Genomic DNA, 22,245 nt, shown 5'->3' with positions numbered 1-22,245 from the left:
GAGGGAGGGACGAGGGAGGGGCGGGGCCGAGACCGTGGGGCGGAGCCAGAGACAGCGCCCACGACGGCCGCCATCTTGGAAGAGGGCAAAGACACTCCTGGCACCCCCCCGCCCGTCACCTCCCTTCAGACGCCAGCGCCATCTTTGATCACCGTAATCACCGCCTCTTTTTGCGCTCCGGGTTATAACCTCTGGAGCCATTTTGCGTTAGGTCAGTGTCGGCTATGGCCTCTCTTGCCAAGCCCGCAGTTTCTGCCATCTGGATGCTTCCTCGTCCCTATTCTCTCACCTATAACCTCTGCCTCCATGGTGGATCAAGAAAATGATGCTTTCTTTCTCCCTTCTCATCTTGCTTCTTCCAGTGGCTCTAGCGTCACCGCTATGCACGTGATCTAATAACCTGCCATTTTGGGTCAGGGTAATACAGACGAATATTGCTTCCCATCAACCCCAGGGACCAGTAGAGAAGAGCCTTTATGGCGAGTGCGCTCTGCTGTTTCCCCAGAAGCCAGCTTGAAGGTTCAGTCTCTGAAGGTTTCTGCCCTGGCTTTTAAATTTCAAGTTACTGGTACAGTGAAAGTCAACGAGAAGTGTGTCTTTTTTACTATCCGACTGAAGTCGCACGTGTGGCCAAGGATCCAGTGTCATTTGTGAGGGTCTGGAAGATTCAAGTGCATCTTCCCACCCAAGCCATGTGTGCTCACGTGTCGCCAAGGCGGGACCACGACGAGGTGATTAGGCGGTCGGCTAAGGGTGAGGTGCGGAGTGGAGCGAGAAACTTTCCACCCACAGTGGTCAAGAACAGAAGGGTGTTGGCTTAGACAGAAAACCTGTCCGCTGAGGGAAACAGGGAAGGCTTATGGAAACTGCTTCAACCATCTGATCCTACTCGCTCATTCCTTGCTTTTTTTATTTGTAAAAGGCTCCTACAGCTAATTTTCACACAAACATCTTAAATGAATTGCTGTGTCTGTGGCTCCATTCTAGCAAGTGGAGCGTCAGTGAGGTTGCATTGAGGGTTCATGGCACTAAATGAAAGAGATAAAGTCTTCTGTCTCCCAGAGACCATATAGAAGGAGCCAGTGGAAAATAAGTATTTATTAGTTGGTGAAAGGTGTTATCAGGAAGTTATTGCAGTAATCAAGGTCGTAGTGATAATGGTTTAGGCTGGAGTGGTCGTGATTGAGATGATGAAAACTGAATTGAATTCTGGACATACTTTAAAAGACCTGATAAGATTTGTGTATATATTATATGTGGAATATGAAGTGAAGGAGATGTTGTGAGCACCTTGGAGGAACTGAGTTACAAAGGAAACTGTTATGAAGGGAGAAATCAGGAATTTTGTTTTTTATGCATTGAATTTGAAATTTTTATTAGACATGCAAGTGGAGAGGTTAATTAATCAATTAGATTTAGATAGGTGCACGCAGAGCTGTTTCTTTTGGAGGTTCCAAGGGAGAATCCATTGCTTACCTACTCCAGCTTCTGGAAGTGCTGGCATTCTTTGGCTGATAGTTACATCACTTCAGTCTGTGCTTCTGTTACTGAATTTGACCTCTCTCAATTTCCACTTGCTGTCTTATAACAAACAACTTTGGTTTTACATTGGGCTCAACCGGATAATCTGGGAAAATTTCCCCATATCAAGATCCTTAACGTAGTCATACCTGCACAGCTCCTTTTGCTATATAAGTAACATCCTGGGGATTAGAATAGGGACGCATTTGGGGTGCCTGGGTGGCTCAGTCCATTAAGTGTCAGACTTGGGCTCATGTCATGATCTCACGGTTCATGGGTCCAAGCCCTGCATCGGGCTGTGTGCTGACAGCTCAGAGCCTGGAGCCTGCTTTAGATTCTATATCTCACTCTCTCTCTCTGCCCTTTCCCTGCTTTCACTCTGTCTCTCTTTCAAAAATAAACATTAAAAAAAAAAAAAGAGAGTAGGGCCCTATTTGCGGGGCCATTATACAGCCTACTACATTCCATTACCAAAAAAAAAAAAAAAAAAAAAAAAAAAGGCAAGAAAACCCCCAAAGACTGGAGAAAAATGACATTCTTTTTAAACCATTACTAACTATGCAGGAAAGTAAGGGGTCTCCAAAGGGGGAGCTAGAAATGGGGAATGAGCTTCTGTTGGTAGTGGTTAAGAACAGGACATTGAAATTATAACAGTGATCAGTTAGCAAAAGCCAAAGCCAGGATTTCTCTGAGGGTAAACTCTAGTACCAGAGCTAAGATTGAGAGACTAGCAATGGGAATTTTCTAGGGCCTCTCTTATAAGGGTGCTAATACTGCTCCTAATAACCCCCAAAGGCCCCACCTCAAAGTACCAGTGTGTTGGAGATCAGGATTTCAACATGTGAATTTTGGGGGGACACAAACGCTCAGATTATAGGTGTTATTTTCCTTAGCAAAAGGGATTTTGCATGTGTGATGAAATCAAGGACCTTGAGATGTAGAGATTGGCCTGGGTTATCTGAGTGGGCTCAGTGTAATCACCAAGGGAGGCAGAAAAAGAATCAGAGTCAGATGGGGATGTAACTGTAGAAGAAAGGCAAAGAGAGATGTAATGTTTCTGGCTTTGGAGGTGGAGGAAGGGGGCTTCTAGAATCTGGAAAACATAAGGAAATGGGTTCTCTGTCTAGCAAGAAACATAGTCCTGCCAACATCTGACTTCAGCCCAATGAGATCTGTTTTAGACTTCTGACCTACAGAATTATAAAATCATATGTTTGTATTGTGTTAAGGCACTAAGCTTGGGGAAATTTGTAATAGCAGCAATTGGAAACTAATACAGCAATTATATCTATCTTGCTATTAGTCAAAAGGCATTACTAGAGATAATCATGATAAAAGGTTCAGTTCATAAGGAAAACATAACAATTTAAAATATGTGTACATAATTACATGGCCTCTGTGCTAATGTTCCAATTCTATGTAGAGAATAAGAAAACATTGGGTGACATTAAGGAAGAACCAAAATAAGTGGAGACATTCTGAGTTGGTTACTGGACAGGGAACTAGTTCTGAACTCAGACTCAGCTGCTCGCCACTGAAAAATCAATACTTGAGACAAGTGATGGTGGGAGAGGAGAGGTTTCTTGACTCAGGAAGCCAGCAACTTGGGAAGATGGTGGACTAACATCTCAAAGACCATTATCACCGTCCACATGAAGTTGGAGGGTTTTAAAGGGGGAAGGCAGGAGAAAAGGGAGTGAGGCTATATGCAGGAGCAGCAAGTGCCCAGGCCGTTAGTCCTATGTTGACATGACACTGAACAGACTTGTTGGGATCATCAGCAGCTGTTTTCAGGTGTAGTCAGGCATTATCTTCTGGGAGATTTGGTCCTTTACTCCACAAGGCAGGTGGTCTGCAAATCCCAAGGAAAGTAATTTAGTTCTGCTATAGACCAAGGGACTTAGGTCAGCAAGCAAGAAGTACATAAGCTTGAAGCAAGTTAACCCTTAAGACTGGTTTGAATGCTGTTATAAGTCATAAATTGAAAGGCCCAATATGGTAAAGATGACAGTTCTCCCTAAATTAATTTAAAAGTTGCATGCAATCTCAGATCAAATTTTCATCAGGTGGTTTTTGTTATTTGTTAATTTTTGTTTTTGTGGAATTGGATAAGGAAATTAAAATTTTACATAGAAATGTGAAGGTTGAAAAACTGTCAAAATATTGGGAGAATTTGATCTATATCAAGATTTATTATAAATTACAGTAAATAAGATAGTATGGTAGTGGCAAATGGATGGCAAATAGGCTGATGGAGTGGAATAGAGAGCCTACGAACAGACCCAAATATACATAGACGCTTTGTGTATGACAGAGATGCTGTAGGGAAAAGATGGGTTTTTCTTTTGTTTTTCTTCCAAAATTTTATTTAAATTCAAGTTAGTTAACATATAGTGTAGTATTGGTTTCAGGAGTAGAATTTAGGGACTCATCACTTAAATACAACACCCAGTGCTCACGCAACAAGTGCTCTCCTTAATGCCCGTGACCCATTTAGCCTACGTCCCACCTGTCTCCCCTCCAGTAACCCTCAGGTTGTTCTCTGTAGTTGAGTCTCATATGGTTTGAAGATGGGCTTTTCAATAAGTGCTGCTGGAACAGTTGGATATCCACATGGGATATCCCTTTCTCACAGCAGAAGCAAAAATCATTTATAGGCGTAAATGTGAAAGACAATATTTAAAGCTTTTAGAAATTAATATAGGAGAATATCCTTATGACCTCAAAAGTAAAGAAGAATTTTAAAACAAGAAAGTACCAACTATAAATGATACTAGATTTGACTAGATTAAAGTAAAGAGCTTTTGTTCATCAAAAGGTAGCATAAAACCAACAAAAGCCCCCACAAAGTACAGAGTGGACGAAGATATTTGCCACACACATAATTAATAAAGGACTAGCCTTCACAACATATGAAAACTCTTTCAAATCAGTGAGGGATAATCACATTGAAAAAGTGAACAAAAGACTTGTATAGGGACTTTACCAAATAAAAAATATGATGAATAAACATATGTAAATCTCCTCCAAGTTCATTGTTAATCAGGGAAATGAAAATTGTAACTGCAGTGAGATGCTATTTGTCATCCTCCAGGGTGGCTAAAATGAAACAATTTGATAACACCAGTTGTTAGTCACAGCTTAGTGCAGGAGAAACTCCTGAAGCCTGCTGATGTGGTGAGTTGGTGCATTCAATTCAGAAAATAGTTTGGCATTATCTAGGAAAGTCAAAGGTACACATAACCCATGATTGTTATTCTGCCAAGTAGATGCCCTTGAATGCCACTTGGGCTACATATACCAGAATATTCAAAACAGTTTTGTTTATTTTAGCTTCACACTGAATACAATGTCTTATACACAGTAGAATGAATAGATAAATCTTGATATGTTCTTACAATAGGTTACTTTATAGCCATGCAAATGAACAAATTGGAGCTGTACTTGAAAACTTGGATGAATCTCATAAACAAATACTGAGTGAAAGTAAGGCACAAAAGAACATATACAGTATAATTTGGGATATATACACAGGTAGTAGAACTATAAAGAAAAGTAAAGAAGAGATTAGCACCCAAATCTTAATAATGGATATTTTTGGATTAGAGCTGGCCACCTGACTTAGGAGCAATTGCTTAGGAGGCACTTCTCTCCCTCATCTTTTTATCATAGAAAAGGTAACTTCCATACAAAAGGGGAAGGTATTAATCATTTCCAGGTTCCCACACAATGGAGACCAACTTAGGTTAGTTAGAGAGAAAAGAATGTATGGTAAGATCAATGGATAGCTCACAAAATTGATGGAAAATCTAATAAATGAGGTTTGGAACATGGACAGGAAGCCATGGGAAATTAGGCAGCCAAAAAGAGAGACCAGATCAATACACAGGAAGAATCTAGTTAGTATCCAGCAGCTTCTGTCATTGGCCTGGCCATAAATGGATGTTGAACACTGCCATTACTGTTTCTTCTACTACTCCTGAAAGATTCAAAACTGTCATTTGCTTCCTGTGTTACTCCAGGGTCAGATTTTTAGGTTGCGGCACTACACTGATTGGAAGGTCAGATTCTCCTGCACTGATTGGAAGGTCACATTCCCAAATTCTAGGGAAAGGGGCTACTTGCCTACACTTGAGCTTCTTTCTCTGAATAGGAAGTGTGTTTAGAACTGGATGGCCAGAAATGAAAAACACCTACCACAGGAAATATCAGAAATAAACACATCTGGTCCCCTCTGGAAAGAGGAAAAAGAAATGTAATTAGTTAAGATCTGTGAAACTCACTGGGACATGTTTTTACTGGGGGAAAAGACATTGTGCACAGTCATTGAATTGAAAGGAAGCCAGACTTTCTCTTCCTTCTGCTTTGCAGTATACCATTCTCTCTCTTTTTTATTTTTTTTTATTTTTATTTTTTAACAGAACACTCTTTTATTTATACCTTCAATTCTCTTCCATTTCCTTCAGCCTCTATCCCCTCCTAAGGCACAGACAGGGCTACATTCACCTCTAAGCTGCACCCTTAAATAAGTCTCCTTAATTTTCACACCAGCCCCAGCAGGAAGTCCAGAATGGTACCAGTTTGGCCCTAATTCCCTTTCCTTTTTTTTTTTTTTATTTTTTATTTTTTTTAATATATGAAATTTATTGTCAACTTGGTTTCCATACAACACCCAGTGCTCATCCCAAAAGGTGCCCTCCTCAATACCCATCACCCACCCTCCCCTCCCTCCCATCCCCCATCAACCCTCAGTTTGTTCTCAGTTTTTAACAGTCTCTTATGCTTTGGCTCTCTCCCACTCTAACCTCTTTTTTTTTTTTTTTCCTTCCCCTCCCCCATGGGTTCCTGTTAAGTTTCTCAGGATCCACATAAGAGTGAAACCATATGGTATCTGTCTTTCTCTGTATGGCTTATTTCACTTAGCATCACACTCTCCAGTTCCATCCACGTTGCTACAAAAGGCCATATTTCATTTTTTCTCATTGCCACGTAATATTCCATTGTGTATATAAACCACAATTTCTTTATCCATTCATCAGTTGATGGACATTTAGGCTCTTTCCATAATTTGGCTATTGTTGAGAGTGCTGCTATGAACATTGGGGTACAAGTGGCCCTATGCATCAGTACTCCTGTATCCCTTGGGTAAATTCCTAGCAGTGCTATTGCTGGGTCATAGGGTAGGTCTATTTTTAATTTTCTGAGGAACCTCCACACTGCTTTCCAGAGCGGCTGCACCAATTTGCATTCCCACCAACAGTGCAAGAGGGTTCCCGTTTCTCCACATCCTCTCCAGCATCTAGTCTCCTGATTTGTTCATTTTGGCCACTCTGACTGGCGTGAGGTGATATCTGAGTGTGGTTTTGATTTGTATTTCCCTGATAAGGAGCGACACTGAACATCTTTTCATGTGCCTGTTGGCCATCTGGATGTCTTCTTTAGAGAAGTGTCTATTCATGTTTTCTGCCCATTTCTTCACTGGGTTATTTGTTTTTTGGGTGTGGAGTTTGGTGAGCTCTTTCTGCACAGCAAAAGAAACAACCAACAAAACTAAAAGGCAACCAACGGAATGGGAAAAGATATTTGCAAATGACATATCGGACAAAGGGCTAGTATCTAAAATCTATAAAGAGCTCATTCTCTCTCTTTTTTAAAAAAAAATCAAAAATTGGGCCTGAGTGGCTCAGTCAGTTAAGCGTCCTGCTTCAGCTTAGGTAATGATCTTGCAGTTCATGAGTTTGAGCCTCATATTGGTCTTTCTGCTGTCAGCTTGGAGCCTGGAGCCTGCTTTGGATTCTGTGTCTCCTTCTCTCTTTGCCCTTCCCCTGTTCACGCTTTGTCTGTCTCTCTCAAAAATAAACATTAAAAAATTTTTTTTAATTCCAGTAGAATTAACATATAGTGTTATATTAGTTTCAGGTATACAATATGGTAATTCAACAATTCTATGCATTACTCAGTGCTCATCATAGTAAGTGTACTTTACTCTCATGCACTTCTTGTGGTGAGAAGGCAAGCTGGTGCAACCACTATGGAATAGTATGGAGGTATCTAAAAAAAATTAAAAATAGAATTACCATATGATCCATTATCCACTACTGGGTATTTATCCAAAGAATATGAAAACACTAGTTCAAAAAGGTATATGCACCCTATGTTTATTGCAGCATTATTTCCAATAGCCAAATTATGGATGAAGAAGATGTGGTGTACACACACACACACACACACACACACACACACACACCATGGAATATTACTCAGCCATAAAAAAGAATGAAATGTTGTCATTTGCAACAATGTAGATGGAGCTAGAGAGTATTATGCTAGGTGAAAGAAGTTAGAGCAAAACAAATATCATATAATTTCAATCATATGTGGAATTTAAGTAACAAAATAGAGGCACAAAGAGAAAAATAAGAGACCAAAAAATAGACTCTTAACTATAGAGAACAATCTGATGTTACTGGGGAGGGGGGCTCTGGGTGAAATAGGTGAAAAGGATTAAGAGTACAGTTTTTCTGAAGCACATTTATCTGCTTTTCATATCAGGGCAATGGTGGCTTCATAGTATTTTTTGGTTACCGATTTGATTTCATTGGTAATTCAGTTTGGGGAGGGTTATATGTTTCTAGGAATTTATGCTTTTTTTTTTTTTTTTTTTTTGATGAGTCTGGCTAAAGGTTTATCAATGTTGTTGATCATTCTCAAGAACCAGCTCCTGATTTCATTGATCTGTTATACTGGGGTTTTCTTTTTTTTCTTTTTGAGTTTCTATTTTGTTTATTCCTACTCTAATCTTTATTATTTCCTTCCTAACACTGGTTTTGTGTTTTATTTGTTCTTTCTCTAGCTCCTTTAGGTGTAAGGTTAAGCTGTTTATTTGAGATTGTTTTTTGCTTCTTGAGGTAGGCCTGTGTTGCTATAATCTTCCCTGTTAGAACCACTATTGCTGCATCACAAAGATTTTATTTATTTTGTAAAAATTTTGTAAGTTTGTTTGCTTGTTTGTTTGCTTATTTATTTATTTATTTATTTATTTATAGAGCACAAGCTGGGAAGGGGCAGAGAGGAGGGCAGACAGAATCCCAAGCAGTCTCTGTGCCATCAGCGCAGAGCTCGATGTGGGGCTTGAATTCACATGCTGTGAGATCATGACCCAAGCTGATATCAAGAGTCAGATGCTTAACTGACTGTGCCACTCAGGCACCCCTGCATCACAAAGATTTTAGACTGTTGTGTTTTCATTTTAATTTGTCTCCAGGTTTTTTTTTTTTATTTCCTCTTTTATTTCTTGGTTGACCCATTCATTGTTTAGTAGCATGTTATGTAATCTCCATGAATTTGTGGTCTTTCCAGATTTTTTTTCTTGAGGCTGACTTCTAGTTTCATAATGTTTTGGTTAGAAAAGATGCATGGTATGGCTTCAGTTTTTTTATTTTGTTGGGACTAGCTTTGTGGCCTAATATGTGATCTATTCTGGAAAATGTTCCATGTACACTTGAAAAGAATGTATTCTGCTGTTTTAGGATGGAATGTTCTGAATATATCTGTTAAGTCCATCTGGTCCAGTGTCTCATTGAGAGCCACTGTTTTCTTGTTGGTTTTCTGTTTGGGTGAGTTATCCATTGATGTAAGTGGAGGTTTTAAACACCCCTACTATTATTGTGTTACTGTCAATTACTTCATTTTTGTTATTAGCTGCTTTATGAATTTGGGTGCTTCTATGTTAGGTGTCTAAGTAGTTACAATTATTATATCTTCTTGTTGGATTGTTCCCTTGTTAGATTATATAGTGTCCTGCTTTGTCTCTTGTTACAGTCTTTGTTTTAAAGTCTATTTTGTCTGACATAAGTGTTGCTACCCTGGCTTTCTTTTCACTCCCATTTGCATGGTAAATGCCTTTCCATCCCTTCACTTTTAACCTGCATGTGTCTTTAGGTCTCAGATGAGTCTCTTGTAGGCAGCATATGTCAGGGTCTTACTTTTTTATTTTTATTTTTTAAAGTTTATTTATTTACGGGGCACCTGGGTGGTTCAGTCAGTTAAGTGTCCAACTTTGACTCAGGTCATGATCTCGTGGTTCATGAGTTCGAGTCCCACATCAGGCTCTGTGCTGACAATTCAGAGGCGGGCACCTGCTCAGATTCTGTGTTTCCCTCTCTCTCTGCCCCTCCTCTACTCATGCTCTCTCTCTCTCTCTCTCTCTCTCTCTTTCTCTCAAGAATAAACATAAATTTTTTTAAAAAAAATGATCATATTTATTATGAGAGAGAGAGAAAGCACAAGTAAGGGAGGGGAAGAGAGGGGAAGAGAGAGAGAATCCCTAGCAGGCACCACATTGTCAGCACAGAGCCCGATGCAGGGTTCAAACCTACGAAATATGAGATCATGACCCGAGCCAAAGTTGGACACTTAACCAACTCAGCCACCCAGGTGCCCCTGGGTCTTGCTTTTTTAATCCATTCCATCACCCTAGGTCTTTTTATTGGAGCTTTTAGTCCATTTATATTCAAAGTAATTATTGATAGGTATGTACTTATTGTCATTTTGTTATTTGTTTTTTGGTTGTTTTTGTAGTTCTCTGTGTTTTGTTCTTCTCTTGCTCTCTTATCTCATGGTTTTTCTGGCTTTCTTTAGTGATATACTCGGATTCCTTTCTCTATTTTTTTTGCATATTGCTGGTTTTTGATTAGTGGTAACCATTAGGATGATATATAATCAGGGATGGAAGTCTGGTTCAACATCCATAAATCAGCCACTGTAATATACCATATTAATAAAGTGCAGGGTAAAAATCATGATCATTTCAATGGATGCAGAAAAAGCATTTGAAAAAATTCAACATCCATTTATGATAACTCAATGAAGTGGGTATAGAAGTTACTTCAAAGTAATAAAGGCCAAAAAAAGGCAAGCCCAAAACTAAAATCATTCTCAACAGTGAAAAGCTGGAAGCTTTTTATCTAAGATTGGGAACAAAACAAGGATGCCTACTCTCTCCACTTCTATTCAACATGATATTGGAATTCCTTGTCCGGGCAATTAGGCAAGAAAAAGAAATAAAATTCAATAAGCGGGGTTGGGGAAATTGGACAGACACATACAAAGAATGAAAGTAGACCATTGTCTTACATGACACACACAACCCAAAATGGGTTAAAAGCTGTTGAACACAAGATCTGAAGCCATAAAGCTAGAAGAAAACATAGGCAGTAAGCTCCTTGACATAGGTATTACCAAAACAGTATTTTTTTTTAATCGGACACCAAAACAAATGTAAAAATAAATAAATGGGACTACATTAACCTAAAGAGCCCCTGCACAGCAAAGGAAAATATCAATGAAATAAAAAAAGGAACCTATTGAATGAGAGAACATATTTGCAAATCATATATCTGGATAGGGGTTAATATCCAAAATATATAAGGAGACCATATAACTCAATAGCAAAAAAATAACCTGATTAGAAAATGGACAGAAAATCTGAATAGACATTTTTCCAAAAAAGATATGCAGATGGCCAATAAGTACATGAAAAGACACTCAACATTGTTAACCATCAAGGAAATGCAAAACAAAACCATAGTGAGATATCACCTCACAACTGTTAGAATGGCCAGTATCAAAAAGACAAGAAATAACAAGTGTTGGGAAGGATGTGGAGCAGAGGGAACCTTTGTATACAATTGGTAGAATGGAAATTGGTGCAGCCTCTATGGAAAAAATTTTTTGAAGTTCCTCAAAAAATTAAAACTTAAAACTATATGATCTAGCAATTCAACCTCTAGGTATTTATCTGAAGAAAATGAAAACACTAACTTGAAAAGCTATATGCACCCTATGTTTATTGCAGCACTATTTATGATAGCCAAAATGTGAAAACCACCTAGTGTCCATTGATGTATGAATGGATCAAGAAATTATGTCACAGATAAACAACAGAATGTTATTTACTCATAAAAACGAATGAGTTCTTGCTATTTGCAACAAATGGATGGGCCTGCAGGACATTATACTAAGTGAAATAAGTCAGACAGAGAAAGAAATACTGTTATCTCTCTTGTATGTAGAATCTTGGAAAAAACAAACAACAACCTCATAGATACAGATTGGTGGTTGCCTGAGGTGAGGGTGGAGAATGGGGAAAATGGGTATAGAAGTTCAAAAGTTAAAAAAAAAAAAGTGAGTATTACATCTTGGTAAATTTGTAAATCTAGCAAATCAGATCCGGAAATTGAATTTAATAGTTTAGGGAAGAACTAGGTTTTAAAATTTGCAACATTTACAGGTAAAATATTAATTAAAAAAACAAAACAAAACAGAATGGGGCTCCTGGCTGGTTCAGTTGATGGAACACGTAACTCTTGATCTTGGGGTCATAAGTTCGAGTCCCACATTGGGCATAGAGCTTACTTAAAAAGCCAGGGGCACCTGATGCCCTGATGTCACTGTCTTGAAATTCTTAATACTTTTTTCTAGCACTGGGCCCTGCAAATTATGTAACTGGTTTTGCCTGCCAGTCAGAGTACTGGCAGCCACACAGGGGGAGAGGGCTGGAGTTTCAAGGTTTAGTGTGTAGCTTTCCCCTGAGCCCTGTGTTTTCTAAGTTGCTTCATCCCCATCTCACTTGGGCCTGTTGTCCATGGCCTCTCTAGCCTAACTTTAGAAAATCCTCTTTTCTGCCAGGCCTGTCAGAGGGCCATATGGGCTAGAGGAAGAGACGAGAGGGAGTCAATCTAATTCCTCTACTTTTGCCTAGTTCTGTGGTAGGACTCAACTTCCTCTTTGAGGCTTGCTCTCCTGCAGACAATTGCAGAGAAGAAAAAGAGCAAACTTAATTACCAATTAGTCTATCGCCAAATTTTGTCAACACTGAAGTCTACCATCTCACCTCTTTTCTTTGCCCTTGTGGGTTTATGCCTTTGTCCTTTCATCTTAGTGGGGTTTGGGGAGGCAGGAAATAAATGTTGAGTGTTCAGTCTGCCATGTATGGCCACTAGTCTTAATTTGCTTTCCATAGCAGAAACTACTTTTCCCTTTATCACTCAATTTTTGTTGGTTTATATAATCAAATTATGTGATTACAGTTGCAAGTAGAACTGGCATAAGTAAGTTTAAGAACAAACCCAATTGACTGCTGGTAAATGTACAACTCAGAAGTGTGTGGGCATCTGATAATTTATTTTACAGAGGAATGAAAATTGTGGTTAAGTTGGGCAAGTTGGATTAAATGGAAATTAGTTAACTGAGCTTCTATTGTAAATAAATGAATATAAGGCATCCATTAAGAAAGTTCATTATGGAAAGTCTAAACGATTTGGCTTCTTGGACAACCAATTTGAAGAAGCTTATCTGCCTTTAAAACTGCTTGAGCAAGAAAATGTCTTTCTAGGGTCGGCCTCATTTCTGCACTTTTTGGGTATTAAGGATGTGTTCAGACTGACCTGGACTCTGGACCTTGGTCTGTCCTAATTCATAGTTATTCCATCCCACCTGTCTCTTAGTCTTCTAGTTGGACTTTTGACCTTCTTTGACCTAAAAGACCTTGGTTTCCATCTGTGAGTTGATACCTTACATCCCCTTTAAGGACCCCCTCATAGGTACCGGGTTCCTCTAGTCTTTAGCGTTTAGGAATTCTTGAGGACAAAACTGACCTGCTTTCTATGGCTTCCTTCTCTGTAGGAAGTCAGGTTTCAGCTTCTGTGCTCTAAGTCAGGTGCCCATTTATCTTTTTGCTTTGTCTTCCAAAAATCTGTTATTTTCATTTGTTTTCTCCCATATTTGTCTTTGAAGGGTTTAGAGCTTTAAAAAAAATTACTATTCTTTTACTCTCAGCTTAGTGTGGGTTCCAAAGAGAGCAGAGCTACTGCTTATTTTCAGTAGGTCCTGTTTGGCCCTCACTCCTACTATGGTGGCTTCTCATTTTCTAAGCCCTCGGTCTTCTGATTCTCCAGAAAATAGGATCCTCCATTTTGAGCTTTCTAGACACTTTAAAAAAGGTATCTACCCAGACTTTTCCTGGGACTACCTAGCAAAGCCCTATTTGTTCTGTAGTTAATATGCAGTCAGAAACAAGTCAATGTGAATTAACTTTTGTAAACATCAATTAAAAGTTAGGAATTTGGGGTGCTGGGTGGCTCATTTGGTTAAGCGTGGGGCTCATGAATTTGGCTCAAGTCATGATCTCATGGTTTGTGGGTTCAAGCCCTGTATTGGGCTCTGGGCTGACAGCATGAAGCCTGCTTGGGATTCTCTTTCTCCCTCTCTCTCTGCCCCCTCCCTCTCTCACTCTTTCTTCCTCAAAAAAAAAAAAAAAAAAAATTAGGAATTTATCCATTTCTTCTGAGTTGTCCAATTTGTTGGCATATAGGTTTTCATAATATCGTTACAATTATTTGTATTTCTATGGTATTGCTTGTTATTTCTCCTCTTCCTTTAGTAATTTTGTTTATTTGGGTCCTCTGTCTTTTTTTAATTGGCTAGAAGTCTATCAATTTTGTTGATCTTTTCAGAGAACCAGCTCCTGGTTTCATTGACCTGTTATACTGTGTTTTTTTTTGTTTCTTTTTTTAGTTTCTATATCACTTATTTCTGCTCTAATCTTTATTATTTCCTTCCTTCTGATGGTTTTGGTTTTGTTTATTCTTTTTCTAGCCCGTTTAGGTATAAAGTTAGGTTATTTGAGAATTTTCTTGCTTCTTGAGGTAGGCCTGTATTCCTATACACTTTCCTCTTAGAGCCACTTTTGCCATATCCCAGATTTTGGACCATTGTATTTTCATTTTCATGTGTTTTTGTGTAATTTTTGATTTCTTCTTTGATTTCTTGTTTGACCCATTCATTGTTTAATAGTATTAACATACTATTTAACATCCATGTATTTATATCCTTTCCAGATTTTTTCTTGTGGTTAATTTCTAGTTTCATAGTGTTGTAATCAGAAAAGATGCATGGTATGACTTCAGTTTTTATGAATTTGTTGAGACTTGTTTGTGGCTAATATGTGATTTGTTCTGGAGAATGTTCCACGTGTACTTGAAAAGAACGTGTATTCTGCTGTTTTGAATATGTCTGTTAAATCCATCTGGTCTAGTGTGTCATTCAGAGTCACTGTTTTCTTGTTGATTTTCTGTTTGGATGATCTGTCCATCATTTAGTGGGGTGTTAAAATACCCTGTTATTATATTATTATTGATTATTTTTTAAAGATTTTTTTTAATGTTTATTATTTTTGACAGAGAGAGAGAGAGACAGAGCATGAGTGGGGTAGGGGCAGAGAGAGAGGGAGACACAGAATCTGAAGCAGGCTCCAGGCTCTGAGCTGTCAGCACAGAGCCCGACGCGGGGCTCGAACTCACAGGCTGTGAGATCATGACCTGAGCCGAAGTCGGACACTCAACCACCTGAGCCACCCAGGCGCCCCTTATTATTGGTTCTTTTATGTTTGTTATTAACTGTTTTATATATTTGGGTGCCACCATTTTGGGTGCATAAATATTTACAATTGTTATATCCTCTTGTTGGGTTGTCCCCTTCATTATTATATAGTATCCTTCCTAGAAGGAAGTATTAGCAAGGGTATGGAGAAAAAGGAACTCTCTTGCACTGTTGGTGGGAATACAAATTGGTGCAGCCATTGTGGAAAACAGTATGGAGTTCCTCAAAAAGTTAAAAATAGAATACCCTACAATCTAGGAATTGCACTACTGGGTATTGACCCAGAAAATACAAAAAACACTAATTCAAAGGGATATATGCACCTCTGTTTATTGTAGCATTATTTACAATGGCCAAACTGTGGAAGCAACCCAAGAGCCCGTTAATAGATGCGTGGATAAAGAAGATGTGACACACACACACACACACACAAAATGGAATATAACTCAGCCATAAAAAAAATAATGAAATCTTGCCATTCGCAATAACATGGAGAGAGCTGGAGAGTATCATGCTAAGCAAAATAAGTCAAAGAAAGACCAATACCATATGATGTCACTCATATGTAAAATTTAAGAAACAAAACCAATGAGCAAAGGAAAGAGAGAAACCAAGAAACAGACTCTTAACCAATTTTTAAAAATTAAAAAAAAACACGTTTATTTATTTAGAGAGAAAGAGTGACCAAGGGAGGGGCAGAGAGGGAGACAGAGGATCTGAAGCAGCTCTGTGCTAACAACAGAGAGCCTCATGCAGGGCTTGAACTCACAAACCATGACCTGAGTGAAAGTCGGATGCTTACCAACTGAACTACCCAGGTGCCCCTATATCTTTTTTTTAAGTAGGCCCCATGCCCAGTATGGGGCTTGAACTCATGACCTTGAGATCGAGTCACATGCTGTACCAAATGAGACAGCCAGGCCCTCTAAGAAATAGACTCTTAACCAGAGAGAAAAAACTGATGGTTACCACAGGATATGTGGGTGGGAGGATAGGGGAAGTAGGGGATGGGGATTAAAAGGGACAGTTATCATGATAAAAAAAAGATTAAATGACTTAAAAAAATGAAAGGAGCTATTGATTTTTATAGAGGAGCACTCTATAAACTGGAAGGTACCACCCAAAGATAATCCTTGTTATATCAAAAAAAAAAAAAAAAAAAGTGACCTGAAGATTTTTTTTAGTAATTACCAATCTATGTTTATCTCCATAACATACTCCTCATTTAGCAAATCAGACTGTAGTTATCTTGCCACATGCTTCCCACCCTCCCCGTCCTGCCTGTATAGAGCTATTGACGTTCACAGTTTTTTTCATGGGAGTTGGTGTTATTTAAATGGCGGATAGATCAAAGATAAAAAAATTAGGGAACTCTTTGGGATAAAGATATAGTTCAATTCAAGTGAAGTAACTCTGAGAAATTTCCTCTTAATTGTGAAATAAGACTCATAAGGTAGATGAGTTTTTCTCTTTTGACTATGAAGAGGAGAGTAGCGACTGGGAGTTAAAACTTTCCCCTTAGAACAAAAGGGCAGTTGTAGCATTTCCTAAACTCACAGCAATTATTTTTTGTACAATTGCATGGGCACTTTCGGATTCAAAGGTCCTTTTTGTGGGAGGTAGGTGAATTTAAATAGTTCTTTTCATCTTTCATTAGTATATAACTTTTTCACATATGTATTTTGTTTCTGCAGGAGTACAATCAATTTCTTGAGGGTAGAGCATGTTTCTGACACATCTTAGCATCTCTGAGTGCCAGAAAAAATAGGTGCTTACCATCAGGATCAGGTAATGTGCATAAGTTCATTTAATTAAAAAAATTTTTTTTAACATTTATTTTGAGAGAGAGTGAGAGCAAGCAGGATAGGGGCAGGGAGAGAGAGAGAATCCCAAGCAGGCTCTGCACTGTCAGCACAGAGCCCAATGTGGGGCTCGAACTCATGAACTGTGAGATCATGACCTGAGCCAAAGTCAGGAGTTGGATGCTTAACCGACTGAGCCACCTAGGCGCCCCTCATTTAATTTTTGTAACAACTACTAGAGAAGAGCTATTACTCTTTTTATAGATGAAGAAACTGAGGCACGAGATACAGCTCCAATAAGAACTCCAGCTGGAACTGACTCCACTTGGCTGATTAACCAGGTTAGGTAAATCCTACCCTAGTATCCTGCAGCATCTGTCTTCAGTGAACAGGTCAGGTACTTTCTGGAGAGAGATCTGAGACTTCACAGACCTTGCAGAATAGGTTGTAGGACTACTTGCTAATAAATGTTTGATGAATTTGGCCCAAGGCCATCTTTCACTTTAACACACCATCTGAGAGAAGATGGTGGAGGAGCCCTGTAGCTCAACTTATCTCTTAACTATTGGAGGCTACTTCTGTCTGCCCAAAAGAAGCTAATAAGTGTGAATGACCAAATTGACAGGTTACTTTATAATTTCCTTCTCCTTAGTTATCTCCATCTAGAAGAAATCTAGTCTCAGAGAGTCTAGTAATGTCTTGTGAAGATTTATCATACATTTCCATGTGGTCGCCACTGGGGCTATGGTCTCTGACGTGGAACCCTTGCTGCAGAATGTTAGCCTTTGGAACACAGTGGGGCCTGTGGGCTGAAATTTCAAGGAAGCAGCAGTTAGAAATTTAATGTCTCCAAACACTGCAGATTTCCTGGATATTTCCAATATCAATGAACGAAGCCACTGAAGTTAAATGATTGCAGCTGTTGCAATGGCCCCTCCCACCTTCCTTTTGGTCCACTGTCAAGGAAATCCTGTGTTAGTGACCCTGTCTCTCCTGTACATCTATCTCATATGTCCCCATTGCAAGCTCCCCTATCTCAACTAGCTCCATGTTCCAAAAACACTGGAGATTTTTGTTCTAGCTGGTTGTTTGGTATCCCAAGTAGTCTCGTAATTGCTTGTGAATTACAGGTCTATTTAGGTTTTGTGATGAGAAACACAGAATTGGTACTTTTAAAATGTTTTAAAAAGTAAAAAAATATATGAATATAAGCAATGAATCAAAACCTATAACCTAGGTATAAAGTCGATTATCCACTGTAATTGGTGAAACTATGGACCATGCTCTCCAGACTGATTTCATACAAACATTTAAGTTTTCATTTCACAGTAATTTGAAAAGTAATATGCACAGTTAGGGTAAAATTTGGAGTTCTTGTTTATTCCTAATTCATCTAGAACAGTGCTGATGGAACTTTACAGAAAGTTTAATCTGTGCTGTCCAATAAGGTAGCCACTAGTCATACATGATTATTGAGTACTTTATTTTTTAAAAATTTTTTAATGCTTATTTATTTTTGAGAGAGAGAGAGAGAGAGCAAGCAGGGGAGGGGCAGAGAGAGAGAGGGAGACACAGAATCTGAAGCAGGCTCCAGGCTCTGAGCTGTCAGCGCAGAGCCTGACGCGGGGCTCCAACTCACGAGCTATGAGATCATGACCTAAGCTGATATCAGACGCTTAACTAGCCACCCAGATGCACCGACTATTTAGTACTTTAAATGTGGCTAGTGCAACAGAGGAATTGAGTTTTAAATTGTTTAGTCACTTGTGACTCATGGCTACCTTATTAGAACAGATCTAGAATACAGTGATGACCTTGTAACAGGATAGTCTGTTATGTTGCAGCCACAAAGAACCCTAAAATCTTGATTTATAAGAACAAAGATTTATTTCTTACTTGTGTTATCTGCCCATTTGGGGTTGGCTGGGGACCCAGGCAGATAAAGTAGTCACCATCTCACATGTTGCCAGTCATCATGGAGAGTCGCACTAGTACTTAAATCCTCTGGCTCAGAAGGGACGCACATCACTTTCTACTCACAGCTTACTGACCAGGACTAGTCACAGCCCCATCTAGCCAGGGAGCCAGCAAAGCTGTGCCAGGGGGCAAAGAGCCTCAGTAATGACTGGCACAGATATTAGCCTCCCTTTCAAAATACGGAGGAGTTCCTAAGGGGTAAAGAAAGTAGTATTACCTTGTGTTTTCTTAAAAAGTGGGAGAATTGAATTTCTTTAGAATTATCCTTTATCTCCTTGATACTCATTAGCATAGATTTATTAAAAGCAGGTAAAATGTGAAAAGTAAAAAACTCAAACACTTTGATTAAAAAGAAAAAAAGACTCAGGACACCTGGATGGCTCAGTTGGTTAAGCGTCCGACTTTGGCTCAGGTCATGATCTTCAGGTTCATGAGTTCGAGCACTGCATTGGGCTCTGTGCTGACAGCTCAGAGCCTGGAGCCTGTTTCGGATTCTGTGTCTCCCTTTCTCTGTGCCCCTCCCTCGCTCATGCTCCGTCTCTCTCTCTCTCTCTCTCAAAAATAACTTAAAAAATTTAAAAAAGAAAATGGCTTTAAAAAAGAAAAAAAGACTATATAAAGTTAGAGCTGAAAATAGCATGTCTTTTTAATTACACACAGAAATATCATTTAATATGAAGTTCTGCAATGTAAGCAGCAACCAATGGATTTTTATATGTTTGGGATGAAAATGGAATGGGAGAAAATGTATTTCTTATTTTTCCTGGTGCAGAACACGTATGGTGTATTTTTCCCTAGCAAGGAATAAAAAATCCTTGTCTTTAAAACTAGTAATTTCCTCACTAGGAACATTTGTGGATTGTAACTGCCTTTAAAAAATGAAAAAAATTAAATATTAACTGACCAATGGATTGTTTCCTTCCAGACTACACCATAGAATCATAGAATCATCTAGTCCAATATTTATTAGCATGTCTTGATTGTTTCTAGAATATCTATAATATTGTTTGAACACTCAAGACATAAGAGGCTCACCATCTGATAACAGATTTCCTATAAAGCAGGAGCATTATCAGGAATTTTCTCCTAACAAATGTTTCAATGTCAAGACATGGAAAGATGGAACTTGGTTGCCAGTAAGAAACTGCACCAACGTTACAAATGCAAACCAAGCCCTGGTAAATAATATTAATGATGATAGTGATTTTGTCACACACCAAAAATGTCATATAGGTTTTAGCATTATGAGGATCCTATAGATATTAAATATCTGTAGAATGTAATTGAACCAAATGACACTCAAGAGAAATTCTGAACATGTGCAAATCAAGCTGCCTATTAGCAACAAGAACTACGTCAGTCATCCTGTTCCTTAGTGAATCACAACCATCTAAGCCATTCATGCAGCACAACATTTGTTTGTTTCCAGGATCCATCAGGGTAGTCTACAGCTGGTGGCATGGCAAGAAAGAGGAGGCTGCAGAGACTGAACAAACAGCATGCACTGTGGTATCCTTTATTTAAAAATTGTGAGCTAACTACAGTTGTAGTGTTCTCATTTACCATTCTGATGGCATAATAAACTGCGAGAACATTAACACAATTTCAAGACATTAAAAATCTGTAACAAACACACCACACATGCACGCACACACACAACATACATGCACACAAAGGTTATAGTCTTCTAAACACAGTTAAGTGAAGAAAAGCTTCAAAAGCTCTAAATCAAATTTTAAAACCCTTTATTATAAACCGTGGCAATACTGTGGCTATTATGAAAAAATTGTAACTGCTAAAAAAGCAAAAAGAAAAAATACTGGCAAATTTGAAACTAGCAGCAAAAAGCAGATAAAAATAGAATGGAAGGTAACATAAGACTACTATCAAAGTTCTGAAGTTGATCCTGTGTAGGGTTGCACTGAAGTCATTTCAAATTGGTTCTTGAGGAACTATTAAAAAGTCCCTTCAAATATTAAATTGCTGCACTTTACAAACAGTGGAAAAGAAAAAAGTATTTGGAATGTTACACACACACACTCAGAGGAAATGTATTAGGCATATTAGTTTATAGTCTTTGTTTATGACCTTCAAAAAGTTTATAAAGAAAAATTTAAGTGCCAATGTAGTGAAAGAAAAATTTCTAAAGATGCAAGTCTGAGTGCATTTATCAGGTCTAAGAATACATTTGAAGGCTGGGGGGCAAGGCATGACTGATGCACATTCAAGAAGAAAACATCGTGGAACCCATAAGGTAGGTAGAGTCCTCTGGAGAGTGTTTAGAATTGAAGGCGTGTTAAACTCAGACTACCCTGAAGGAGATTCCAAAGTATGTGCAGTTCTACAGCCCTTCATCAGTTGAAATCTGTTTCACAGCGGCCAATAAATAATTAAGACTAACTTTTTAGGAAACTGGTTTTTCATACATTCAAACACAGAAATCTTTACCACACATGCAGAGCTGATCTTCTATAACAGCACAAATACGAATCCTGGTTTCAGAAGAAAAGCACATTAGCAAGGATTTTTTTTTTTTTCACAGGTTCTTACAAAAATGTCTGAAGCTGCTAGACATCTGCAAAGAGGGGATAAGTTTAGATTTCCTACTGATTTTGGAAGAAAAGAGATTCTATTCTCCTAAAGAAGCCAGCCACCCATGAGCAGGGGACCTGTCTTCAGAATCTAAGAAGCATAATGTCCTTAGTGCTTAAACTCATGGCAAATTCAGATCCAGAAAAACGGGTAGATACATCAGGGGAGAGAAATGAAGTTTGAATGTGTACAGTATACTTTGGAATAAAATGTGCCTCATACGTTCAAATGGCTCAACTGCTTTCAGAATGGCGTGCTGCAGGGCTGGAGGAGACTCGGTTCTCTACACTTAGGAGCTGGGAGAGAGAGATCTCTGTCTCCAGGGACTTTCTGGGCTGTGACCACAGGGCCTTATTTTTCATGAGTGCTTTCAGTTAGGGAATTTATGACCTTACCCAGATAAAGATTTCTTTTGGTTACTTTCTCTTTAAAATCAACTGATCAGGCAAGTTACTGGTAGTATCTTAAGGTGCCAGCTAATTCAAATTAATGCCCATCAATAACTGCTGCTAGGTGTCAACTGCTGTTGCAGAACAATCAACCCCCAAAAGACCTAACTAGATAATCTATCACACTAGGTGCTTTTACTATCTTGGATTTTTTGAGCTTTAGAGAAATAGTCTTTGTAAGACGACTTAGAAACTGCTTCTCTCTGGCTTTCACTCTTCCTCTTCTTCCTCTTCTCCTTCCCCTTCCCCTTCCTCCATGGTTTCCACAATGAGCTCTGCTGTGCAGGTGGCTTCTCCGAGACTGTTGACAGCCTTGCAGGTATACTTGGCATCGTCATCCCCGCAAACATCACTAATGATTAAAGAGCAGTTCCCATCCTCGTCGTAGTCTATCTGGAAGTGGCGGGACTCCCGGATTGACTGGTCATCTTTGAACCAGACAACTTCAGGGTCTGGGTATCCTG

General features: G+C 38.9%; 1 protein-coding gene and 1 long non-coding RNA gene across 9 annotated transcripts in view; one reads left to right on the top strand and one right to left on the bottom strand.

Annotated features, from left to right (window-relative positions):
* The first annotated feature begins 92 nt into the window (after positions 1-92).
* Positions 93-21,369, top strand: LOC125174823 (uncharacterized). 3 transcript variants are annotated; one of them, XR_007155575.1, is made up of 4 exons: positions 93-211; positions 16,656-16,749; positions 20,170-20,269; positions 21,283-21,369. It is a non-coding gene; the product is annotated as an uncharacterized LOC125174823 (long non-coding RNA). The 3 variants fall into 3 exon arrangements; XR_007155577.1 differs by having other exon boundaries at positions 20,170-20,249; positions 21,283-21,361; XR_007155576.1 differs by lacking the exons at positions 93-211; positions 20,170-20,269 and adding an exon at positions 231-731 and having other exon boundaries at positions 21,283-21,366.
* Positions 3,244-22,245, bottom strand: part of MYLK (myosin light chain kinase) — a 229,635-nt gene continuing 210,633 nt past the window's right edge. For 5 of the 6 annotated variants that reach the window (XM_047874662.1, XM_047874663.1, XM_047874666.1 and 2 more), the window contains one exon: positions 20,234-22,242. In XM_047874662.1, coding sequence (XP_047730618.1) covers positions 21,992-22,242 — 251 coding nt within the window. In that variant the 3' untranslated portion in view covers positions 20,234-21,991. Of the gene's footprint in view, positions 3,374-20,233; positions 22,243-22,245 lie in introns of those variants that run through there. The other variant, XM_047874664.1, reaches the window with a different exon arrangement.

This window comes from Prionailurus viverrinus, chromosome C2, assembly GCF_022837055.1.
Source record: "Prionailurus viverrinus isolate Anna chromosome C2, UM_Priviv_1.0, whole genome shotgun sequence".
Taxonomy (NCBI): domain Eukaryota; kingdom Metazoa; phylum Chordata; class Mammalia; order Carnivora; family Felidae; genus Prionailurus; species Prionailurus viverrinus.
Note: the sequence above shows the minus strand (reverse complement) of the source record. Positions and strands in the feature narration are given on the sequence as shown.